Source organism: Ictalurus furcatus, chromosome 5 (genome assembly GCF_023375685.1).
Source record: "Ictalurus furcatus strain D&B chromosome 5, Billie_1.0, whole genome shotgun sequence".
Taxonomy (NCBI): Eukaryota; Metazoa; Chordata; class Actinopteri; order Siluriformes; family Ictaluridae; genus Ictalurus; species Ictalurus furcatus.
The window spans coordinates 5,024,025-5,048,718 of NC_071259.1; the positions used below are offsets into that span (position 1 = coordinate 5,024,025).

A 24,694-nucleotide genomic window follows, 5' to 3' on the forward strand; every position below is an offset into this window, starting at 1 on the left:
AACAACAACTAATCCAAATAAAAAATGGTGTGTGTAACATGTTTGTTTACGGTTATATATTTCACTAGTTTTGATTGGCAGTAATATGATGGACTAAAACAGCTTTTGCCACATTACAATCTCGACAAGCTTCAACATCTTTCAACCAATGTGGTACACACTGCCATGAAAACTCTGTCAGCTAAGAATTTGTAGAATTTTTTTTAAAAAAATTTTTTTTACACTAGATAGAATTTGTGAGTATGGAATGCAAGTATGACTTATGGAAGAGGTGGACAAATCACATAGTTGAACAAGTCGAGAACCAGAGAAAGAAAGAAAAAAAAATGACTTCTTATCGATTCCTGCAAAGCAAAACTTTCAATTTGGTATGTATATACACTCACCAGTCATTTTAATGGAAACCACCTGATCATTCATGGAATTATCCGATCAGCCAATCACGTAGCAGCATCGCACTGCATAATATCATCCAGATATGGGTCAAGAGCTTCAGTTCATTTTTTAAAAACAGAATGGGGGGAGAAAATCTCAGATCTCAGCGGTTGTGTTTCAGAAACTGCTGGTCTCCTTGGGCACAACAGTCTTTTGAGTTTACACAGAATGGTGCCGGAAAACAAAAAACATCCAGTGAGGAGCAGTTCTGTGGTAAGGAAACGCCTTGATGAGGGCGGTCAAAGGACAGGCTGGTTTGAGCTGACAGGAAGGCTATGGTAACTCAAATAACTACTCTTTACAACCATGGTGAGCAAAAAAGCATCTCAGAATGCACAACATGTCAAAACCTGAGGTGGTTGGACTACAACAGCAGCAACTTCTGCACAAAGCGGTCATAAAACCCTCCTGTTGCGCAACACACGCTCACCTTATGGTACACAGAAATTGAAGATGATAGCGAAACTTGAAACTTGGCTAATGACTTGCTGACTTTTTGTTGAGGTTGCAAACATGATGTGCTATGTTATAAAAAGGATTATACTGTATAAAGGTTAATAACCACAAACTTGCTCGTTAATCGTAGTCTGTATTAATGTCCTTAACTAGCAAACTAGCTCACCATACATTATTACACTGCGTTAGCCACCACTTTTTAGTCTAGTCAGATTTTCCGGGCAACCAAATCATAAGTCTGGGGAGGGCACTGGAGCTTTTACGTGCCCAGTGGGTTAGCTAATGAATGTATGATTTGTCCACCCCTGTTTGAAATAGGAGTGTTTTAGCTACAGTATAAACTTGAATGTTTGGTTTAGCCGTAAGCTGTCTGGTTTCGCTGGACATGAGGTAACAGATCAAAGCACAAGGATAGGATTTACTGCCTACATTAGTACTGCTACTACTGTTTTTTTTTTTCTTTGTTTGTTTTATTTTATTTTATTTTTCACAAGAATGAAGAGCAGCAATCATAAGATCATGACTGAATGAGACGTTACACATCATGCGATCTTAAGATGATCTTAGTCCTAAATCTACAAACAAACATCTGAGATCAGACTTAACCTGATCCGAGTTAAATCCAAAACCCAAGTGGAAAGACTCACAATTTGAGGTACGACGAAGATCCACTTCTGCTGCTCACATACGAATGGCATGCAAATACTTACGCTGATGATTACACAAGTTCTAAGACACGTTCGATGATAATGGTGTGTTGTTGTTTTTGTTTTCTCACAGTATTTACAGACAGGAGCATGCGGTCAACTCAGTAGTTCAATACACAAACTAGCAAAATGAAAGTGTTTGAATGCACGCACATTAACTCAGGATATGTTTCTAAACAAAACCAAATATCACATTCATTTATGCTGGAGAACTGACCATTTACACTTATAATCACAATAAATATGAAGTGATATGGTGAACGCTTGAAGCATTTATATGTACATTAATGGCTTATCCACCACACCACTGATGAGCTGTAAATGACATAGCCATGAATAAGATACGTATTTTAACACGGCGTTATGTGCATGTTTATGTTTGCTGCAATAAAGTACTGTATACACTAGGCTGTGTGCAGATCCTTCAGTCTCGTGCGGTCCTGAGAATGCCGTTCAGCACTGTACAATTCACACGTACACGTGATCAAGGGTAGAACTTCTCTATCGCAGTATGATGACTATTAGGAATATGTCTTTAGCCCTTGTATTACCCTCTCCTCTGTTTTGAATCACTTTACATTAAGGTGTCCAAAAACTGTATACTATTATTATCTTTGAATAATCTTCATTTGTTTTATTCATTTAAGAAAAATTTTTACTGGCCCATTTTAAACTCTTTTACACCTGTCTTCTGGAGCAAAATGGATGGAGTGTTTTAGACAAAGAGTTTACTCAGCTTGGATTGGACAGACATATAGCAGGAGTGGACAAATCGGTAGTCAGTAGCTTAAACGTAATGCGGCACAACTCAATGGTGCAACAATAGCGCACACTTGTCGTTAAATTTCCAGCCACCCATCCATTTTCCATACCACTTATCCTACGCAGGGTCACGGCGGAGTCCGGAGCCTATCCTGGGGAATTCGTGGCACAAGCCAGGGGACACCCTGGACAGGGTGCCAACCCATCGCATGGCAAAATCACACACACACTATTACACTACTGACAATTTGGACATGCCAATCAGCATACAGAGCATGTCTTTGGACTGGGGGAGGAAACCCCTGAAGCACGGGGAGAACATGCAAACTCCATGCACACAGGCCGGAGGCAGGATTTGATCCCCTAAGCCTGGGAGGTACGAGGTAAACGTGCTAACCACTAAGCCAACCCCCATTTTAAATATAGTCAAATTTATCTAGTATTTCCTATTATAAGATGGCAATAAACCAAATATCAGATTATTAAACCTATTTCTAGATATTTTCTGACTCATTTCAAACTTTAAATCGTCTTATTATATTGGCAAATCATTTGGCTTATTTCTAGAAATAAAGGCTACAAATTAGCAAAATGATCTGCCAAAAGAACAAGATTATTTCAAGCTTGAAATAAATACAAAAATGGCTTAATAATCTTATATTTGGAGTATTGTAAATTTATAAAAGAAAATACTAGCTAAATCTGACTATATTCAAGGTTTTTCCAATTGCTAAGATGTCTTTTTTTTTTTTTTGCAGTGTGCCGCACCGCACACATCAGCCAATCCGGTTGACACTAGAATGATTTTTACTATGCGGATTAGTTAGCAGGGACAGATTACAGACGTTCTTTACGGAATCAGGAACAGGCATGTCGCAAGCCAGGTACCAACCGGGGAGGGTGAAGGCTAACACGTGCTTCCTCTGAGACACATAAAGGCAGTCAACTGTATCTTTTCACACTGTTGTTCATGCTGCATCAGAGTAACACCCTTGGACGAAAGTGCTATCCGCCCTCTTCCGCAGACATGAGCTCACAGGTGCCCCTGATTGGTTAGTGTCACTGTGATTGACAGGGGAGAAAGAATGATTTCATCCCGCCCACCCAGACAGCACGGCCAGCGGTTGTGGCATTGTTGGCATCGCGATCTCCAGATCTTTGTCAAAGTCGCAAATATAATGTGTTACATTACAAATTTGTTTGTAGAGAATCCATATCATATATCACTCCAACTAGCCATACATACATAATTACATTATATCAGCCACCACTTTTTAGCCTTAATCAAAACACAGGACTGGGCAGCACAGTGGAGCTTTCATTTGCCCGGTGGGCAAACTAATGAACTCATGAATTTATGATTTGTCCACCCCTGTGTGTGTGTATATATATTTCAGTCTGATTTAAGCATAATGTATAGTGATCCATCTTTGAACTAATTCTACATCCTACATACACCTTACAGGCATATGGACTGGCTTTGACCTCTTGTAGCCTGATATTTATTTTGTCCTGTACAAACATCCTCTCATTCCTCGCCATGCAATATCTGCTCATGACATCACATAATCTGAAAAAATGTCTTCTCTTTTTTTTTTTTTTTAAATATTGTGCTATTCTGTATAAGAAAAATCCACAGCGATATCACGTAACTGTCTGTAAAAATATTTCACTTTTCTTCCATTGCTCGGCCTGATTAAATCTGTTTAAATAAGATAACTTTGTTCTTTTTTTCTTCTTTTTTTTTGCTGAAAAATATCAGTAAAAGTAAGCTTTACATAAAAATGTATAAAATGTTTAAAAACAGATTTGAAGTTTTAGTACATCTTTCTTGTCCTTACTCTAATTTGACATATACAGAAGAGTCGAAATGCTGTGGCTTTAAGGAAGGAGGAAGGGAAGGTTTGTCTCAGGCTCGTCTCGAGAGCCGACTTCTCTGTTATGAAAAAAGCGGTTGGTTATTACAGTATAATCTTAAGAGCGAACCAAAGGATCTGATACGAGGGTTACGTGTGTTTGCTACAAAAAATGCATATGAAATGTGCTGACTCATCCTAACATGGATTTTTATACTGGTAGCTACTGGTTTCATTAGAACTTCAGATGTTTCATTAACAGGATTCTGCCATGCTGAGATGAAGCTACTGGTTTCATTAGAACTTCAGATGTTTCATTAACAGGATTCTGCCATGCTGAGATGACTTGAATGCATCCGACAATGATCTGCTTCAATAACACTAAATAAGAGATGCACCGATCCAATACTGAGTATCAGCATCAGACTGATTTTGACCTGAAACAATTTGGAATTTCATACATTTTGTGCAACAGAAGATTGCACAAGAACCAGCTTGGTTACTATGACGATGTCAGTTAGAGCTTTCCTTTGAGTCCTAAAATTTGGAAAACGATCCAAGAACATTCTGTCCAAGCTGTCACCCGAGCCAAACCTGCACCAACTGGACGCTAAATAAAACCCTACGCGGCGATCACATCAGATCAATAAACAAAACCGAGATGAATCATTAATATCAGTCAAATCGACTTAAAAAGTCCTCATCATCCAACCTCAAGTTTAAATTCCACCTTGCCTGTTTTTGTTAACCTTCAAACAACATCCCGAAAGTTACGTTAACGTAATTAACATTACACAACCTACCAGTGCAGTGTTCTCAGTGCTGGCATGTAGATTTGGCACGTACTATTATTTTCCAATAACAGCATGTCCCTAAACGCTTTCTTCCTCTTCCATCTTCCATATTTGCGCAATTTTTCATGACAATTTTTACATTTTTCAATCCATTTCCATTTATAGTTATGTTTGATGCTGTAGAGCGTCTGTGAACCAAGTTACTTCCTATTATCACTTACATTATAGCAGCTATTAACAGTCTTTCCTTCACTAGCCTCTCTGTTTTTGCTCTCTTGAACATAGTAAGCTTGTCATGTTACCTCCAAGCCCTCCATCCTGAAGAAACTTAAAGTTACAGCTTTAACTCTGACTGTAACGAAGAGCCGACACTGGAGACTCCTTCCAAAAATGTACAAGGAATGTCTCATGACAGAAAACTGCACAATATGAACAATTACACACTTTTTTAATCCATTCATGTACAACAGCCTCCATAATAGTGCTTGTAAATGACCTGTTCCTATAGATATGATAACGTACAGAATTAGAACCTGTGATTTGCCTTTCAGATGAACTACTGCCACTGTTATATACACCTTCTGACCAAACAGACTTGAGAGTTTAACAGTGCTGTGGTATAAAAATGTTTAAGGTATATTAAAACAGGATTGAACGAGATGCTAAAAGCCAGGCCGTATTCCCTGACGTTCTGAGGAATTCTGAAACTGTAATTGTTAAGCTGTAAATTGTTCTGAGGAATTGTTAAGCTCTGTTGGGTTCAGACAGGATAATGTCAGTATCTAATCAATATCAGCTGTAAGGTGAGAATTACAGCTCTGATATCAGTATTGGATTGGGATTGAAGAAATGGGATCGGTGCATCCCCTCTTGAAGCTTCATTCAGACTGATTAGCTGCTCTGTTTTTTTGGTGTTGTTGCTACAGATCTATTCTACTCATTCACTGCTACCACTAAAACTCTGCAACTTGCCTGGAACATTTGAGTTGCAGCTCAGCATTTGCAGCTCGCCTACAATTCATGGCTTTGCGTACAGTGGAGGGTGAATCCAGCCTGAGGGTGCAAGTTAAAAAAAACCCAGCATGAAGTTCGAGAGCAAACCTTCCTTCCTGGTCAGTCCATTCCCCTCCCCATGTCCCAATAGTTCATCCCTGCTGATGGAGGGCCCTGTAGCCGTATACTGTTAGATGTTAGTGTCAGTCTCCCCACAGATGCTCTGTCAGGAGCTCGAGTTTGTAGCAGAGCCAGCGGCGCAGCGGGCAGTAGTACTCATAGTGGAACTGCTCAAACTCGGGCGTCTCTCGGATGTCTTGTAGGAAGGAAACGTCCAGATCAGACTCCAGCAGAAACAGCAAGAGGACCAATAGGAGAAGGAGCAGGATTGAAGCTACGGCTATGAGTCGGACAGCGCTGTGGAGGAATGCCTGGATCTGTGGCGTGCCGTTTGATTGGCTACACAGTGACTGACGGGCGGCCTCTCGGGTCAAATCTCGCTGTCGCTCAGCCCAAAGCTCTGCCTGCATTTCCGGATCGGCGTGGAGTTCCTTCAGCAAACGCCCAGGGCTTTGGAACAGGAAGTCCACACCACCATGCTTTTCCTCCACCGGCGTGGGCATCACGCTTGAACACGGGCTGTACGCTGTATCTGAGATGGCGTGAGACCCGTCTTCATCGTCCTCCTCTACCTCCTGCTTGCTCCTTTCTTCCTCCAGTCCAGTGCCAGGAATGGCTGATTCTTCCTGTCCTGTCTCTTGGACATGGCACTCCATCTCCTCCAGCTCAGGGTCTTCTGGCATCATGGAAGGCTTCAGTGGGGACAAGTGAACCGAGTCTTTCAAGGCCAGGAGACCTACAGAAGGACAGAAAAACATCACTTGACTTTTCTGTTATTGTATTTGGGATGAACACTTTAGTCTTTCGCCTTCTTATAGGCCAGTCTGAATATACGATCTGCTAAAACCAAGCGTACATAAAGATTTTAGCTCCGAGTACCCAAAAACACATGAAAAGACACCTGATTTACAAAAATTTTGATAAACTATATAAACTATGTGTACACATGTAAACATAACGGATTGTATCAAAACTGAGTATATTGCAAATTAAACATTGTAAATATGTCTTTAAAACTTCATATTATAATTAAGCATTAATTTTAATGCATATTATTTATTTACTATAGTGAAATAATATAGCAAACGTGTGCATTTAGGCTAATGAGGAATGTAAGTGTAAATTGCCCTGCTCTCAGGGTGGACGGACGGCCATACTTTATCTTCCATTGATTAGAGTGATACTAAACATTGCTAGGCACTTTTATATGGAAGAGGGTTGGTGAGCACTTTTATATGGAAGAGGTTTGGTGAGCACTTTTATATGGAAGAGGGTTGGTAGAGCTCTCCTACAAGCGTGTTCGACTGTGCTGTGACATCACAGGAGCAGCAGTATGAAAAGATGCTCTCAGAGGAAGCATGTGTTAGCCTTCGCTCTCTCCGCTTGATAGTTGCCATGTGATAGGGGAAACGTAGCTAGTGGGTGGCAATGAAAAATTTGGGAGAAAAACGGGGTTAAAAACTGATCACAAATTAATTAAGGAATGACTCATCGGTAATACATCTTAAAACTAAAAGATATGTGTGCAAGAGAACCAGGGCTTTAGCTTGTACTCTTTGGGTAACTCCAGTGTAAAAATAGACCCAGCTGTCGGGCCAGTGTGGATTAAGACAAGTCTCCTGACTAAGTCATCAGTGATGTCATCACCACTCCAAACTACTAGTCTCTCGCACACAATGTTGTAGTTTTGTGGCTTGTATTCATAAAATTTTACATATATAATACAATATTTATAAGTACTCTATAGTAGAAAACAGAATGTGGGTATAGTATAATAAAATTACATATACTGAGTATAAGTACTGCTTTAACATACTTAAAATATCCAAATCATCGGTCTTTCTGTATACTATAAATGGAAGAAATATTGCCTTAAGGCTTAAGCGAATGTAATAAACTGTAAGTAACAATAAGAAGATCATACTGAATTCCAGTGTATCATCTGCATTAGAGAGCTGAAAGAGCAAATGTAATACTAATCCCAGAAAATGGGGTCATTCTCGTCGCAATGTTGCATTACACAGCAGTCAAGATCAGAACACAAGCGAGAATCCGTCGCTATGGTGACACAAACCAAGAGAGACATGCATATATCTTTGAACCTCGCAGGAGGAGGAGAGTCAGCAGTCCATCGCTGATTGGTGTCATGGCAACAGTAAGAGTCAACAAAGACCAAGTGTGTGTGGGCGACTTTCTGTAAGGATGTGAATGGGCCAGTAAAGAAAGCGAACAGATGTCGCCAAGTCGGCTTTTCAGCAAAAGAAATTCAAAGGTTGACATTGGCGTCATTCCTTAGCCCACATGTTTGCTGTTATTTAAGAAGTCTGAGAGTATGAGAAAACCTGTGCTTAGCACCTGGGGAAACCACTTAAACTTCTTTTACTTCTCAAATTCATCAATCCAAACCTCCAAACCTCCAAACTCCATAACCTTTTATGGATTGTACATTTTTGTACAATCTAGATACTCTGTTGTTGGTAATGCTTAGTACTTACTCATTTTTGACCTCACTATTCTAACTTTACGATGATTTGTGTGGAAGGCGTCCCTTCAAGTTCATAGTGACAAAGGGAACAGAGAATATCTCGGTAGGAGTATTTCTAAGCTAAGATAAATCAACACTGAGTGGGCTAGTAACCAGTAAGATATTTATGGGATTATCATCATCATGATCATTGTTATCATAATCTGAGCAATATGCTTCCTTACCACTTCCTGCGATTCGTTCCCCATGGCTGAGCAGCCTCACAAACACATCCTGAGCTGTGTGATTGACCATGCGCAGCTGCAAACTGTACCGTGTGGTGATCTTCACCTGGCAGCGCATGGTATCCATCCGCTCCTGAGTATTCAAAACCTCCTCCATGTCCACATTGTCCTCCAGGACCGTGTCATGAGGCTTGTTCAAGTCCACACTGTTCTTATTTACATCCACACTGCCCTTCAGACCCTCACCTAGAGTCTTGTCCACATCAACACCGTCCTTCATCTTGTTTCGTACCTTATCCATGTCCTCAGCCTCCTCCAGAGCTTCATCTAGAACGTTTTCCACATACACACTGCCCTCCTGAACCTTGTCATGAATCTCATCCACATCGACATTCCCCTTTACAAAATTGTCTTCTGCTGTGTTCAGACCCACACCGCCCTTCAGAACCTTGTCTTGGAACGTATCCACCTCCACACCAACTTTCAGAACTTTGTCTTGTACCTTGTCCATGTCCAAACCTCCCTCCAAATCCTTGTTCACTTCAACACCACCATCAAGAACCTTCTTGAAGTCTTGAAACGTGTTATCCTCCACGCCACCCTCCGTAACATTGTCTTGGACCTTGTCCGTATCCAAACTAGAATTTAAAACCTTGTCCACGTCCACACCATCCTCCAGAACCTTGTCTTGAGACTTTTCATTGTCAAAACCACCCACCGGAACCACAGCTAGGATCTTGACAACATCTATACTGCCATCCAGAACCTCATCTTGAACCTTGCCTACTTCATTACTGGACTCTGGAACCTCATTTTGAAATATATCCACTTCCACACCTTCAAGAACTTGATCTTCGTCCATGTACACACAGTCTTCCAGAACCTTGGTTTGATCCTTGCGAACATCCATAGTGCCTTCCAGAACTTCTCCCTCATCCATTCCTCTCTTTAGAATCTTGTCTGTCTCCACATCTCCTTCCAGAACCTTGTCTGGAACCTCTATGCAATCCTGCCCTGCCCTCTTCCCCACTCTCTGCTCGTCCATTACTACTCTGAGGTAGCTCCTTATCAACCCTGAGCTTCTGTTGTACTTTGTTCTGGTGTAATACTGGCTGCCATGTACTCCAACAGGGTTTAGTGTGGTCATACACATTCACATCCATACCCACACACCCCTTATACTGGGGTCCGACTTACCCCTGCTTGCCACTGAATGGCTGAGATGTCAGCAGTGTTAACAAAGACGGGGCATTAGAGACCGGATCATCCCAAATACAGGATGGGCTATTTTTACAATGTTATCCATGGCACATGGCAGTGCAAATCTCAGAGGCTGATTACGGAGATGAGAAACCCTCAAAGGATTGCTGTTAGACAGTGCATGCCTATAGGCAGTGAAAGGCCATAGTAAAAGAGAAAGCAATTATGGGCAGGGGGTGGAATGGGTCAAAACCTATAAATAAAGCCATCAAGAGTCATAGATCTCTCTTGAAAATACCATTTGAGATTATTAGATTATTGGTTGTGGAAGATTCATTAAAGAGACACATAAAGAGATAAGCCAATGTGAGGCATTACTCTTCAGGACAGATGTAGGAGATGGATTTGGAAGCAAATGGAAGAAGAAACTCCACTCATCTCATATATTCCTCTAGAAAATCTATAAATAAATAAATAAATAAATAGAAGCTTGTGTTTGTTTCTCTATGACTTCTGACAACCTCGCCATAGGACATACCCCATGCTCGATAGGTGTCATGTTTGTATTTTGCCATTTCTGCAAATGAACTACACCACAGTTCAGAGGTCTTCAAACTGTGCGGGTGGGAGTGGGGTGCAGGGTGAGATGGAAAATACCAAAAATAAATATTTGCCAACCTTTCCGCATTTTGCGTGGGGGGATGATGGGGCAAGTGGGCCTCATGGGGGAAAAAGTTTGAATACGTCTGCCATACTTAAGTAGAAGATGCTGATTAGTCCAAATAAAATGTGTATGTAAGTCTGGGTAAAGCAAAGGCACTTGATAAAATGGAAACAACTTCCTGGTTTACTAATCCTGTTCTTAATTACAGAAATAGAGTCCTGATGCATGCATTTTTTTTTTATTCAAAGACTCCTAAAATATCAAGCCCAGTTGAGGCCAGTGATCTTGCTGTTTTATGATACAATATATCGGCAAAGTATACAGTTCTTCCTGCACCTAAAGTTGCCTATAAATTAAGCCACTAGTGGCACTTTTATGTTCAACTGGCTCAACTGAAGCAATTCGTTTACACTGGTATCTGTGTTTCAAAGGTCTACAGGGGACATGAAGTAATATATTAAGCCTGTTAAGCCGCACAAAATGCAGGGGCCTTAAGATCCCAGGACATCCCCTGTATCCTTTCTCTCTCTCTCATACTCACGCACATACACGGATAAGGTGACATGGCAGGTCTTTGGAAGGCATCTTGGATTAAATAGCCTATTTTGCAAAGGACACAAATTCATGGGGAGTGTTGAGGATGTACTATGAAAGTTCAAACAGCACTACAGTCCTATAACAACAACTGTTTTGTTTTTCTGTGCGCATGTGTGTGTGTGTGTGTTTGTCTATGCCAGTGACATATTTGTGCTCTGTTTTATTCCTCTTCAGACATTTATCAACAGTTAAAAAAAAAAAGATTAATTAAAGAACATGTCGTACTTTTTATCCGTTTATAGTTGCATTTCATGTTGTGGAACATACACAAAACAAGTTAGCTCCTGCTATGTTTTACATTAGAACAGCAGAAACTGGAGATGCCTGGAGATGTTAAATAAATGTCTCCTCACAGAAAACTTTGCCATATCGATTATGACATGTTTTTTTTAAGAATTCCAATCGAAGGGAAAAGATAACGATGGCTTCGCGATCGAATTTTGAGAAGCAATTCGTTTGTTTTTTTTACAGAATGTGAAGAAATATTCTGTTTGAGACGCCGCTATTCTGTACCTCAAGTCCTTCTGCTACTCATCTCAAAGAGTTTGACATGTCCTCGTACATTTTCTCATGTCCTCATTGTGCACTCACTCGTGTTTCTGCATATTGCGTCCGGAGGACATCCAGTGTCATCTACAGCACATGTTTCGACGACTTTTCAGCACCTTAGAAGAACAACAGCTCAAGACTCGAGCTATATTCAGAGACACGTGTGCTCAGTCATAAGAAGTGTGAACGCTGGTGATACTGCTGTGTGCTTTCACGTGTGCCAGATCAAGCAGTTCTAAATTAGCATGTAGCTCGACACTTTCGTACACCCTCAGACGCTGTGCAAGCCCGAACACAGCTCTATTAATCAGAGCTAACGCTCTGTCCTCTCAGATAATCAAGTGCATATTTTTAACCCTCTGATTGGAGTCTCTGCAGAGACTGGGACTTCAGCTGCTCAATTCCCACTAAGCAACCGAGAACAGCGCATCTCCCATCTGTCAGCACTCCGCATGTGTGTGTATGTGTGTGTGTGTGTGTGTGTGTGTGTGTGTGTGTGTGTTACCGCTGTCAGCCGAGGCCTCCCTGTATTCTCTGTTTGAGCTGAGCGCCGGCAGCAGCGGCTCCATGTTCATTATGAGGTGCTTATGGCTGAGCGAGGTAAAACTTCTGCTCTGACCCAATTGACACCTGCAGCACAATAATCAGAGCAACAGAAAACAACAACGAAAAAAAAAGAAGGTCAGACGGAAGTAGAGTGGGATTCGTATCCACATGTGTTACTCAGATTCTGAATTTGTGCTTAAGAAAACCTGAACAGAGACCATGAGTTTGGACAAAAATACCAAAACCCTTTCTACAGGGTGTCCCAAAAGTCTCCACACATAGGCAAAATGAACACTTGTTAGCAAAATGTCTTCCAAAAGTTTTCATACTGTAGTTTATACTATATCATTTTTATTCAGATAGCCTTTAAGTACGCCTTTGACAAAAGTAGAACGTATTGAAATCATTCTCATGGCTGGATCGGGAAGGTTGCGATGGACTTTAACAGGAAACATGGCGAGCACATCACACACGACACTGTTGCCAAATGCTCTTTTGATTTGCTTTTGTTCATAATATTTACATAAGTAAAAAAAAAAAAAAAAGAAAAAAAACAGGTGCTTTCACATCTGTAAGGTTTACACCATTTGAATCACAGCTTGTGGGCATTCCCCTTCTTTTCGGTTCTTTAGGCAGGTGAGAACACAACAATCACAGATGGATCTGAGAGCATCTGAGCGCCTGAATATCTGAGGTGGTCTCAGTCTGGTTCCCGTGAAACTGTAGTGTGGTTTGATTGCAGTGAGGAAAAAACGATAGGATTCTTGATTTGACTCAACTGCGGGAAGTAAACCAAAAAACGCTCAGTGTTCCCTGTGCTCATGATTGTTTTGTGATTTTTATATGCACTTGGCACACAGAAATTTCTGACCAATATATGAAAGAGTTTTACGAGCATTCAGCCGTACATGCCCCTCAGGCAGTTTTTTTTTTTCCTTTTTGGTTTACTTAATATAAATGTGTAGTGTGAAACCAAATAAACCAAATCCAAAAGTATCCATTTTTGTCTTAGTCAGACTCAGAAAAAAAAGACTTAATAATAGATGTGAAAGCAACTTAAAGGGTTTTCCAGTTTGTCATTCTGGGAAAATCCTAGAGAGGTTTGTGTATAATTGTACAACAATGGGTTTTCTTTTTTAGGGGTCCATTTAGGGATGGGGCGATATCTTATCGTTTGCGATATACCGGTAAAAATTCTTCCCACGATAATAGCGATAAAGCCTAGTTGATGACGTGTTTCTGTGTGCGACGTTCTGCGACCCGTGGAGGTACAGTAGCTCCTGTACCTTGTGGAGGTACAGTAGCTCCTCATTTAGCGATAAATGAGGAGGTACTGTACCTCCACAATCTGGAACTGTTTCAGTTACAGAAAATCGTCACCGATATTGTTATCGCAATACATACCGGAAAATATCGTGATATAGTTTTAAGTCCATATCGCCCATCCCTAGGTCCAATAGAACCATTTTAGGAAGTTATATTTCTTAACTATCGATAGAACACTTGAGGAACCCCTTTTTTCTAAGCATGTAATCAATGGAACCATGGCATAATTCCAAATTTCCCAAAATTGAGTCAAATTTCTATCATCTGGATGAAAATAAAAATGAAAATATTAGTCAGACAAAGTATGACATCAGATATACAAGACACACGTTTTCCTTTCAGATTAGGTTCCAAATAGAACCCCTTTAGGATACCCATCAATATCCAAAGCAGTCGCAAGGAATCCTTCTATCACGAACAATCAGAACAGTGTATGTGACAGCTTGTGACAAAATTATGAACTCAAAATCACCCAAAACTTGTTTTGAAGACTATAATGTTCCTCTACAGACTTTGTGATTCCTCAAAAATGTCATTAGACAGCAATAAAGGCACACATAATATGGAAAACAGCCTACAATGCATGTCTTTGGGCTGGGGAGGAAACCGGAGTTCCCGGAGGAAACGCCTGAAGCATGGGGAGAACATGCAAGCTCAGTGTACACAAGATGAAGGCGAATTCCTGATTTTATTAAATGTCCCTACATCACTTGGTGTAACAACAGTGTCAGTATGTACTCTCAAATATATTACATGGCCTGCATGCGTACTCTTCTGTATACGACATGGCCTGCAGTTCCACATGATTGCCTCTTGTATTTAATAACACTAGAAAGTCACCTGTTCAGAACTAACTCAGATTCGTCAAATAGGTTTTCAGCCCCTGTTTGTTAAGAAAACCTTTGCAGTGACATTTTATTTTGCTATTTGGATACTCCAATCAATCAATCAATCAAGTGGATTTAATCGTAAAAACATTCAGTATACAGCTTATGTAGGCTCAGTGGCCTTCGGATACAGTCGGTGTAACTCTGACCTGTGAAAGACTGGAGGCTCCCTCTGGATCTTCGAACTGGCTTCAATCACCTCTTTAGCAACACGACCGCTGTCGAATCAAGCCTTACATCATTTACTCATATGGAATACATTTACTTTTCATCGTTTATATTATAATGCATATGTAACAGAAACATAATGTACAGAAAATGAATTTTGAGGAATTCCCATTCATCTGAGCTATAAAGAAGTGTGAGATTCTTACCTGTAGCGAAATCTGGTCCCTTTGAAAAATATATTGCTGCTGTTGACAGTTTTGATCTGACTCGATTTTGCACATCTATAAAAAAAAATTTTAAAAACGGGGAAAAAATTAAGTTAAAAAAATTAGTAAAGTAGGGCAATAAGGACTTTCTTAATAATATATAAAGTTATATTTCTTGGGGTATTTTTTTTTTGCCTAACATACTTTGACACCTCTACTTTAAGAAAACAGAAATACACTCACTGAGCACTTTATTAGGAAAACTGTACTAATCCTGGATAGGGCCTTGCTTTGCTCTCAAAACAGCCTCAGTTCTTCGTGGCATGGATTCCACAATATGTTATAAACATGTCTTTGAGATTCTGGTCCATGTTGACATGAATGCATCACGCAATTCCTGCAGATTTCTCAGGTGCACTTTCATGCTGCGAATCTCCTGTTCTATGACGTCTCAAAGGTGTTCTACAGGATTCAGATCCGGTGACTGGGAAGGCCACTGAAGAACACTGAACTCATGGTCACGTTCATGAAACCGGTTTGAGACGACTTTTGCTTTGTGACATGGTGCATTATCGTGCTGGAAGTAGCCATTAGAAGATATGTAACTGTGGCCATGGTCAGCAACAATATTCAAACAGGCCGTGGAACTCGAGTGATGATTGGTTGCTATTAACAGGCCTAAAGAGTGTCAAGAAAACGTTCCTCACACCATTACGCTACCTCCACCAGCCTGGACTGTTGACACAAGGCAAGTTGGGTCCATGGATTCATGCAAATTCTGACCCTACCATCTGTGTGCCTCAGCAGAAATCGAGATTCATCAGACCAGGCTACGTTTTCCCAATCTTCAACTGTTCGGTTTTGCTGAGCCTGTGCCCAGTGCACATTCAGCTTTCTGTTCTTGGCTAACAGAAGTGGAACCCATCCACCTCAAAGTTGGATTCTGAGATGCTTTTCTGCTCACCACAACTGCACATAGTGGTTATCTGAGTTACTGTAGCCTTTCTCTCAGCTCAAACCAGTCTGTCCATTCTGCATTGACCTCTCTCATCTACAACGTGTTTCTGTCCACAGAACTAGATGTTTTTTTCTTTATTGTACCATTCTGAGTAAACTCTAGAGCAGGGGTGTCCAATCTTATCCGGAAAGGACCGGTATGGGTGCAGGTTTTCATTCCAACCAAGCAGAAGCCACACCTGAGTCTATTGAAAGCCAAGATCAACTGATTAAACAGGTGGAATCAGGTGTGGCTCCTGCTTGATTGGAATGAAAACCTGCACCCACACCGGCCCTTCGTGGATAAGATTAGACACCCCTGATCTAGAGACTGCTGTGTGTGAAAATCCCAGGAGATCAGCAGTTCTCAAACCAGCCCATCTGGCACCAACAATCACGCCACGATTAAAATCACTGAGATCACATATTTTGGTATGGTTGATGTGAACATTACCCAAAGCTGCTGGCCGTATCTGCGTGATTTTATGCATCGATCTGCTGTCAAATGATTGGCTGATTAGATAATTGCATGAATATACAGGTGTTCCTAATAAAGTGCTCTTTGTGCATATATTTCGCCCAAATGATATAGAAATATAAAATAGCTTTACTTTTTAAACTTGCCTAGGCTTTGTGTGTGTGCATGCAGTCACTAATACAGCATTAAGTGTTCAGCGCTGTTCTTGCTGTGCACAGTGAGGCGTGTTTTCTATTCTCTCAGTTGCTTCTTAATTAAAGAGCTTTAATCAGAAATTTGATTCTGCTTATGCTTAGATTATGGAGTAACCAGCCACCTGTGTGTGTGTGTGTGTGTGTGTGTGTGTGTGTGTGTGTGTGTGTGTGTGTACACATGCACTCACTTGTAAAATGCCTGATTTTCTATGCCACATTTCCATAGGTGTTTACAGGCTGCTGGTGTGGAGGTGTGGAACGTCAAAACCAGTTTCTTCTGCGGAGAGAAAGATGAAAAAGTGAAGCATCTGCATGTCAGCTAGCGTGCAAACAGAAAAGGGAGGGTTGGCTGAGGGGAGGAAAGAAGGACAAGAGAAGGAGAGAATGATTTAGGCATGGGAAGGAGGGAGGTCAATAAAGAACACAATAATGAAATCTAATGAGAGTTGAACAAACTGCTGACCCCGAACCTTCTGTCCCACACACACACACACACACACACACACACACACAGAGAGAGAGAGAGAGAAAGAGAAAGAGAGAGTGGTCTTTAGTATTATTTACCGGTAGCGCAGTGGCATTATGGGAAGAACGAGCAGAATGTGAGAGTGGGAATCGATACTGCAGTATAAACCGCAGCACATTCATTCAATAGGCGGCATTACATGTGACTATGCAGAACATAAACTACTTAGTACAATGACTATCAATACACTCTACTGTATATATTCATTTACAAATATGTCAATTCATTCAAATCATTCCGAATTTAAACTGCCTGCCATTACTTTTCAGCTATGTGACCATTGTTTTTCACCCAGTATCGTCAACATCAATGCCAATTCAGTTCAGCAATTCTAAATAAACGTCATTTTGAACCGGTTTACGTGGCGCGTTCACAGTGAAGTTGCTGTGAATTAGCTCTTACTATATAAACGATGTCGTATTAGAACAGGTGAATTAATATACACAAAGCTTACAGCCAGAACTAATGTCAGAGCAGCTGTTACAGAAAATTAATCAGGACCTTCCGGCCAACCTGATTCAAGAATTCAACAGCGCTGTGGTATTACTTGTAGTAACTGCATGCTATAATACATTAGCCTGTGTGTTGACACACACACAGTATGTTTTTTTTTTGTAATACACAGTTATTCCTCCAAATATTCAAGTCGTATGATATAAAATGGTTCTCCAATCCTCTAGGTCTGACAGCTTTGCCCTGCTGTGCTGGTTCGAAGGAATATATGCAGCCTGAGCACTAAACGTGCGGCTTGATATTAAGGTTACTCTAACATGATCGTATGTCAGTAATTTAAATGAATTAGATTCCACTCCGAGTGAAACCATATCCAAGCTAGAGTGTGCATTAGACTAATGAAGGTGCATTAGACCAGCTCTGATGCACACACATTAAAGAAACATGAAATGTAAATTTAACGTGGAATTCTCCACTTAGGTCTGCCATTTACTTACACCAATTGGCTGTTCTTTTATCTTATACACCTATGCTTTGAGTCTACAAATACTCAAAAGTATGGAAAATGATCAGCTACACATATTAGATAGACGGACTTTTCTCTGATGCACTGACAAATTGTGTAATACAATCCAACAGCCTACAATCAGTAACTGTATAACTGCGACATGACTTATATGTACTGTAAATAAGATGGTCAATAAGTGTAACGACATGGTAGATGCACATTCATTACAGGAAAAGACTTAGCTAAAAAGATATCTTTATTAGCTGCCTCTGCCATGTAGTTACACTCATTAGGCATTTTCCTGTTCTCCTACAGTACATATATACTGATTGTAGCTAATCTATTTCGATTACACAGTTTGTCTGTCCATGTCTACCCCTTCAATCGGTAGAAACTCCATCTATCTGGTAGATGTAGCTCATAACTGACATATTTCTTGTTTTTTTGGAGACTCAAAAAGTGTCAGTAACTCATCCATTCATGTTCTATACCGTTTATCCTACAGGGTCATGGGGAAGCTGGAGCCTATCCCAGGGAGCATTGGGCACAAGGCGGGGTACACCCTGGATGGGGTGCCAATCCATCGCAGGGCACAATCACACACACACACACACACACACACACACACACACTCACACACCTATTCATACACTACGGACACTTTGGACATGCCAATCAGCCTACCGTGCACGTCTTTGGAATGGGGGAGGAAACCGGAGTACCTGGAGGAAACCCCCGCAGCACGGGGAGAACACACAAACTCCGCACACACAAAGGGCAGCGGTGGGAATCGACCCCCAATCCTGGCAGTGTGAGGCGAACGTGCTAACCACTAGGTGGCCATTAAACGTCGTGGATGATTGACTACATCAGTATGCCGATAGTACGTAAATGGATTACTACTGGATGGGGGTTATATATACAGTATATCATTGTATATTTATGCTGATCTGAACAGCAGTTAACATATTGCACGGATTGGATTATATATTACAGACCATTCAGAAGTGATATATGTTTTGGTTTATATTGTATGTGTTAGGCTGAACGAGGGTAAATATATGTATTGGACTGTGAATGTGTGCCAGACTGGTAGGAAGGAAATATATGTGCTGCATTAGAGCGAGCTGAACATGTGCTCTGAAGGAGGTGAAAAAAAGACGAACTGTCAAGAGAATTTGTTCCATTAGGCTCTCATGTTGTGTAATATGAGACAGAGGATCGATTCACCACTGTCTAAGCATCAGACTGGAGCTGGAAGAAATCAATACGGACCTGCATGCTGCTCAGCGCGAGAGTGCGGCCCCGGAAGAGTGGTATCGCTGCCAGGAAGTGGCCTTAGCAAGGTACATTTGGATTTAGTTGGGATCCATCCAATAGCCAGAGGAGACAATGATTCAGTATATGTCACGACATCTAATCACTCTGAAGAAAGTGAGGGTGGAAATCTGAGCACACCTCGGAATTGTCGTGATTTTACCTTGTTAACAATGTACACCAAGATCTAAAACACATCTCCCCAAATTCCTCCAACAGCCATCACTATCTAGATCACAGATAACTCCAGAGAGCCAAATATTGCTAGGTATCAACACATAAGCACAAGGTATGGCAACTGAAAATGTATTGTGAGCCATAGAGCCAAACTGTAAGCATTTAAAGTGTATTTGGACTCTGGGCCAGATTCCAGGAATCTCATATCTTTTGTACACTTTTCTGGCCACAAGCCTCAGAATCTTAAAGGCTACAACCTGATTCGGTTGTTGGTTTCCAACCGAACTTTTCAACCCCAGAATATAATGTGCTTTTTGACGCAAGATATACAGCAGTCACTGGATTGAAAAATGTATATGACATCTTGCGTTATTATGGAACGTTATTTCCTGAAGCTCCTATGAGAAAGCTAGCTACTGTTATCACTTTCATTATCAAACACATCTTTCACTTCTTTTTCTCTCTTAAAGTAATTAAGGGGGAAAAAAAATGCATGATACTGTGAAACTGCAAAGCGCAGTTCTGGGATGGTAGACTGTTCTTGGCAATATGAAGTACCTTTTTTTCATAAAAAGTGTCTAAAGATAGCTAGAAGTCTGGCTAGGCTAAAGTGACCAAATTTGCATTCTGTCCATATCATCCCTGAGATAGTCTCATGAAGGTAAGGCACTTTCTGCCCTCTTCCACATACATGAGCTCATAGACTCCAACAATTGACTAGTGTCACTGTGATTGACAGGGGAGAGAGGATGCCATTCTTCTCACCCGCACAGCATGGCCAGTTTCGCTCTTGTGCTTCAACATTATTCAAACTCAAATACAGCAAACACTTTTATGTTGCGCCACTTCCTAAATTGAATGTAATTTTCTTCTCTCCTAGCCCAAGTCATTGTAACTCTCTCTCCATGGTGCATAACATTGCTATTTTGGGAGTTCTTCCAACAAGCCATCATTCTGAATCACCAGCTTCAACTGGTATAGCTTATGTGGCTTTTCCTCATGCTGGATTTCTGACAGCTTAAGATTACATGGCACAGATCAGATTTAAGACCGGATGCATAGGAGCAATCAGACACTGTCTTATAAGACAAGATAGTTTCCTTTGGAACAGCATTGTCAGAGTGAACACAGATGAATATAAACGAATGTATGAAATATAATGGGAAGACACAACATAATGAAACCAAATTAGTTGTGCCTTGGGATGATGAAGTGACCAGTGTTCAATTAGCAAACTGCTGATTTTGCTGCGTCTGATATCTCTGACACTTCTGTGAAACAAATGAATGGTTCTGTAATGTAATGAATGAGATTTTCAGACCTGCAAAGCCTGTAGAGTAATAATGCATTTTCACATGGAGAGGGGGTAACCACTGGGTACTTCTGGGTGGGAGGGGTGAGATGTTGTTCAAGTGGAGCCGTCACCGCTTGCCTAGCGGTTAGCATATACGCACACTCCAGTTTCTACAGCAACTGGCTTGACCTTGCTGTTTGACCGTGACCTTGATGACTGGCGCAGATGAGCAAGCAACGATTTTAATCGCATACCAATTCTCATTCTCATTAAAATTATTTGTAAAGTGTCAGATTTTACACTTCATTGTAGGCCTATTTAGTCTTGCATGTTTTAGCATGAGGTTAATACAAACACTACCACAGCACTGCTATTTTCTACAACAGCAAAGCTCTGACAGTAGCTCCGCCTCAAGGAAATTCGCAGGTTTATATTAATGAGCCTGTTCCAAATAAGCAATAAAAGGTAACTGTTGTCGCCAGTCAATCATGTTAGTCGCTTATCCAGACTTTTATAAGCAAGAAATTTAGTTGAATACCCCTGTCCTAAATGATTAGTTGATTATAAAGTAAAAGCACAGATAATAAGGTCTTACAATTATTATAACATTTTACCTGAGCAGTCAAATTTCAGACACATTTGTGTCACACAACACTAGATATATTGCACCTATTATGCTTTGTTGGGCAAAATGACTAAGGTCTGTTTCAAATCAAGCATGTTTGGAGAGAAGGAAGGAAAAGTAAGGATGTATGAAAGTGGCGTGACTTGTATTATAGATGTTTATGGCATATGCGTGTACTTACCAGCAATGGAAAACAACACACACAGAGAAAAGAAGACAGAAGTGCATGTGAAACTGGATATTAAGCAGCAACACACAAACAGGATGATGAGCATGACAAGCTGAATCATTTCTTATACAGGAAGTCATTGTTTAATGACATGCATGAGATGATACTATGAGTTCCTCTAGAGGTCTGAGGATTTTATGTTAGAATCACAGACAAACTGCAGTGAACTGAAGTGAAAAGAAAGACTAATATTTTGTATGTAGTATGGCTGGAGTGCAGCTCACTACAACGATAACAGCGTGACGTAACTTACCTCTCTCTGTACTCCGATAACGTAAAACGTTTTCCCTTCAAACTTAAATCTGCTGACATCCGGCCTGGGAGAGAGGAAGAGATGACCGTGTTTAGTGCGTTGGAATATTAATGACACATCACCTGTACAAGGTTTGGACGTATTACGGAAGGTTAAAGAGTGGAAACTGTTCACCTCCCTATATAACATCCTGCACATGTTTACATATGTATAGTTCTTAACTAGCTTCCAAGCATAGATCGCCACAGAGAAGCATTATCGGAAGATGTACTACTGTAAAAGTGAAGTGAAGGAGGTAAAGACAGAGATTAAAGAGACGTGAGAGAGTTAAAAGAGGCTGAATACAGTGAGAACGTGAAGGAGAGAGGTAACCAAATAGATCGTACCATTTTAGCAAATGGATCCTCTTGTTTCCCTGGAAAACAACAAAGCCCCGGGCAGTGAATCCCAGAAATGCCGTTGCTCCGGTGAAGTCCTAAAACGAGGAATGAACATCGATCAGGGCAAGATTTAATTTCCATAAAGAGCGAGTGCTTTTGTAGACAGACCTACAAGAGTGCTGGCAATAACACAATAGGTGCAATGTAGAGCGAGGTGCAGTATTAATTCCAGCTCCACTGTCTGACAGTTAGATACAACCACAATACATCATGCTGAAATCTATGTTTTGCCCAGAAAATCAGCATAAGCATGTGGGTAACCCGACTCACTCACCCTGTCATCAACCCTGAATATGGCCATATACTGTAGGTGTTTACTCACCATTAATGGAATAGTACATTTAAAAAAATATATTTCTTGTGTGAACTTTATTTTGCAGGTAGACTTTTCGTGATTAGTGTAATCTTGCCCACAGTTTATATCCTAAAAACATGCTTGATATCGAGATTTACAGTACAGAATATGATAGAGATGGTACCTTGCAGGGATGAGGGTCCACGCCGTATGTGTCCAGGGTGTGAGCTCTCTGGAGCAGGTTCAGCTCAGCCAGGGCTGGACACTGACCCCTACAGAGGGGCAAAGAGAACAAACAGAATCTGTCACTACAATACAGTGAATACACTACAATCCATCCATTTTCTGTACTGCTTATCCTACACAGGGTCACGGGGAGCCTGGAGTCTATATCGGGGGACTCGGGGCACCCTGGATGGGGTGCCAATCTATCACAGCGTACAGTCGAACACACACTCATTCACACACTCATTCACACACTACAGACGATTTAGAGATGCCAATCAGCCTACAGTGCATGTCATTGGACTAGGGGAGGAAACCAGAGAACCTGGAGGAAGCCCCCGAAGCACAGGGAGAACACACAGGGCAGAGACAGGATTCCAACCCCGAACCCTGGAGGTGTGAGGCAAACACGCAGATGCTTAAAATGAATGGGGCCTTTCCATTTCAGTGTTATGGACCAATCCTTATTCAAGTAGATAGGGGCCTGGTCTTGTATAACTGAAAACTGGCCAGGAGTGTTGCCAAATGGCTGCCTAGTGGACAGACTTCACTATACCGGCTCCGCTCCCAATACTGTTTTTTTTAAATAGTGACTTCTTCTCACTAATTTTCCTTGGGATAGTTCCAGTCGCCATTTTAGGGGATGTTCCAATACTTAATACTTCAAGTGAAGTGTGCCAGAAGGCCCTTTGAAAGCCTGAGGGATCTAGTCAACATCATTGTAGGTTTCTGGAGCAGAACTTCCCCAGGGGGCATTACAATCTAGTTAATATGGGGGCTAGTTAGTTTGCAAGGTGATGGTAAATGAAAACAGTTTAGTATACTAATTTCTACACATTTTTTCCCCTAATCATTATACAAAACATTCACTTGGATGGTAGCATGTCTATTGTGTTTACTTCAAAATGCCTAATACTCTTTTTTTTTTTAAACAGCCACCGATTTATCAGTATTAGGATACAGGACTTATCCCAAGCCCTGCTTTATTTTCTTGGCTGCCGAATTACTGCTTAGCAACCCTTGCCACTATTCCAGACAAGGTTTCAGCACTTAAGCAGGCGCCCCAGTGTTTCCTAAGGTGTTTCTCAAAAGACATGACTGGAGAATTTCCAAATTCCAAAAAGTCAACTTTGGGTTTGTCTGTGCACCATAAAACAGTTCAACAATTTAATAATCTAATAATAATAATAATAATAATAATAATAATAATAATAATAATTCCTTACATTTATATAGTGCTTTTCTATACATAGTATGAGGGGAAATCTCCTCAACCGCCACCAGTGTGTAGCATCCACCTGGGTGGTGGACAGACATAGTGCGCCAGAACGCCCACCACACACCAGCTACTGGTGGAGAGGAGAGGAGAGGAGAGTGATCTAGCCAATTCAGAAATGGAGATTATTAGGGGGCCATGATAGATAATGGCCAATGGGGGAATTTCGCCAGGACACCGGGGTTATACCCCTACTCTTTTACGATAAGTGTCCTGTGATTTTTAATGACCACAGAGAGTCAGGACCTGGGTTTAATGTCTCATCCAAAAGCCATGCGTACAAGAATACGCCAGTGAATGCCACATCGATCCAAAAGAATCCAACCGAAAAGCTAGCTGGCATGCTAATTGTTAGCTCTTAACTTATCTTTGCTGAAACGTTGAAATTTGATATCCACGTTTATTATCAACATTAATGATAATGTGTTGTGCA

The 24,694-nt window shown here is 40.9% G+C and overlaps 2 protein-coding genes across 2 annotated transcripts in view; both read right to left on the bottom strand.

The window, feature by feature from the left end:
* Nucleotides 1–4,955: 4,955 nt before the first annotated feature.
* frmd3 (FERM domain containing 3) overlaps nt 4,956–24,694 on the bottom strand; it is a 40,990-nt gene continuing 21,251 nt past the window's right edge. Inside the window, exons 7-14 of the mRNA XM_053624357.1 lie at nt 22,945–23,032; nt 22,412–22,500; nt 22,026–22,089; nt 16,832–16,920; nt 14,976–15,050; nt 14,751–14,819; nt 12,348–12,472; nt 4,956–6,859 (exon numbers count right to left, since the gene is read on the bottom strand). Of these exons, the coding sequence (XP_053480332.1) occupies nt 6,207–6,859; nt 12,348–12,472; nt 14,751–14,819; nt 14,976–15,050; nt 16,832–16,920; nt 22,026–22,089; nt 22,412–22,500; nt 22,945–23,032 (1,252 nt within the window). The 3' untranslated portion in view covers nt 4,956–6,206. The remainder of the gene's footprint in view (nt 6,860–12,347; nt 12,473–14,750; nt 14,820–14,975; nt 15,051–16,831; nt 16,921–22,025; nt 22,090–22,411; nt 22,501–22,944; nt 23,033–24,694) is intronic.
* LOC128607482 (uncharacterized) lies at nt 8,164–10,401 on the bottom strand. The gene has a single exon (XM_053624358.1). The coding sequence runs from the start codon at nt 9,983–9,985 to the stop codon at nt 8,729–8,731; it is 1,257 nt and encodes a 418-aa protein (XP_053480333.1). The 5' UTR covers nt 9,986–10,401; the 3' UTR covers nt 8,164–8,728.

Excerpts from the sequence above, each read along its gene's own strand:
- LOC128607482 (XM_053624358.1), bottom strand. The coding sequence starts at position 9,985 with ATGTGTATGACCACACTAAACCCTGTTGGAGTACATGGCAGCCAGTAT.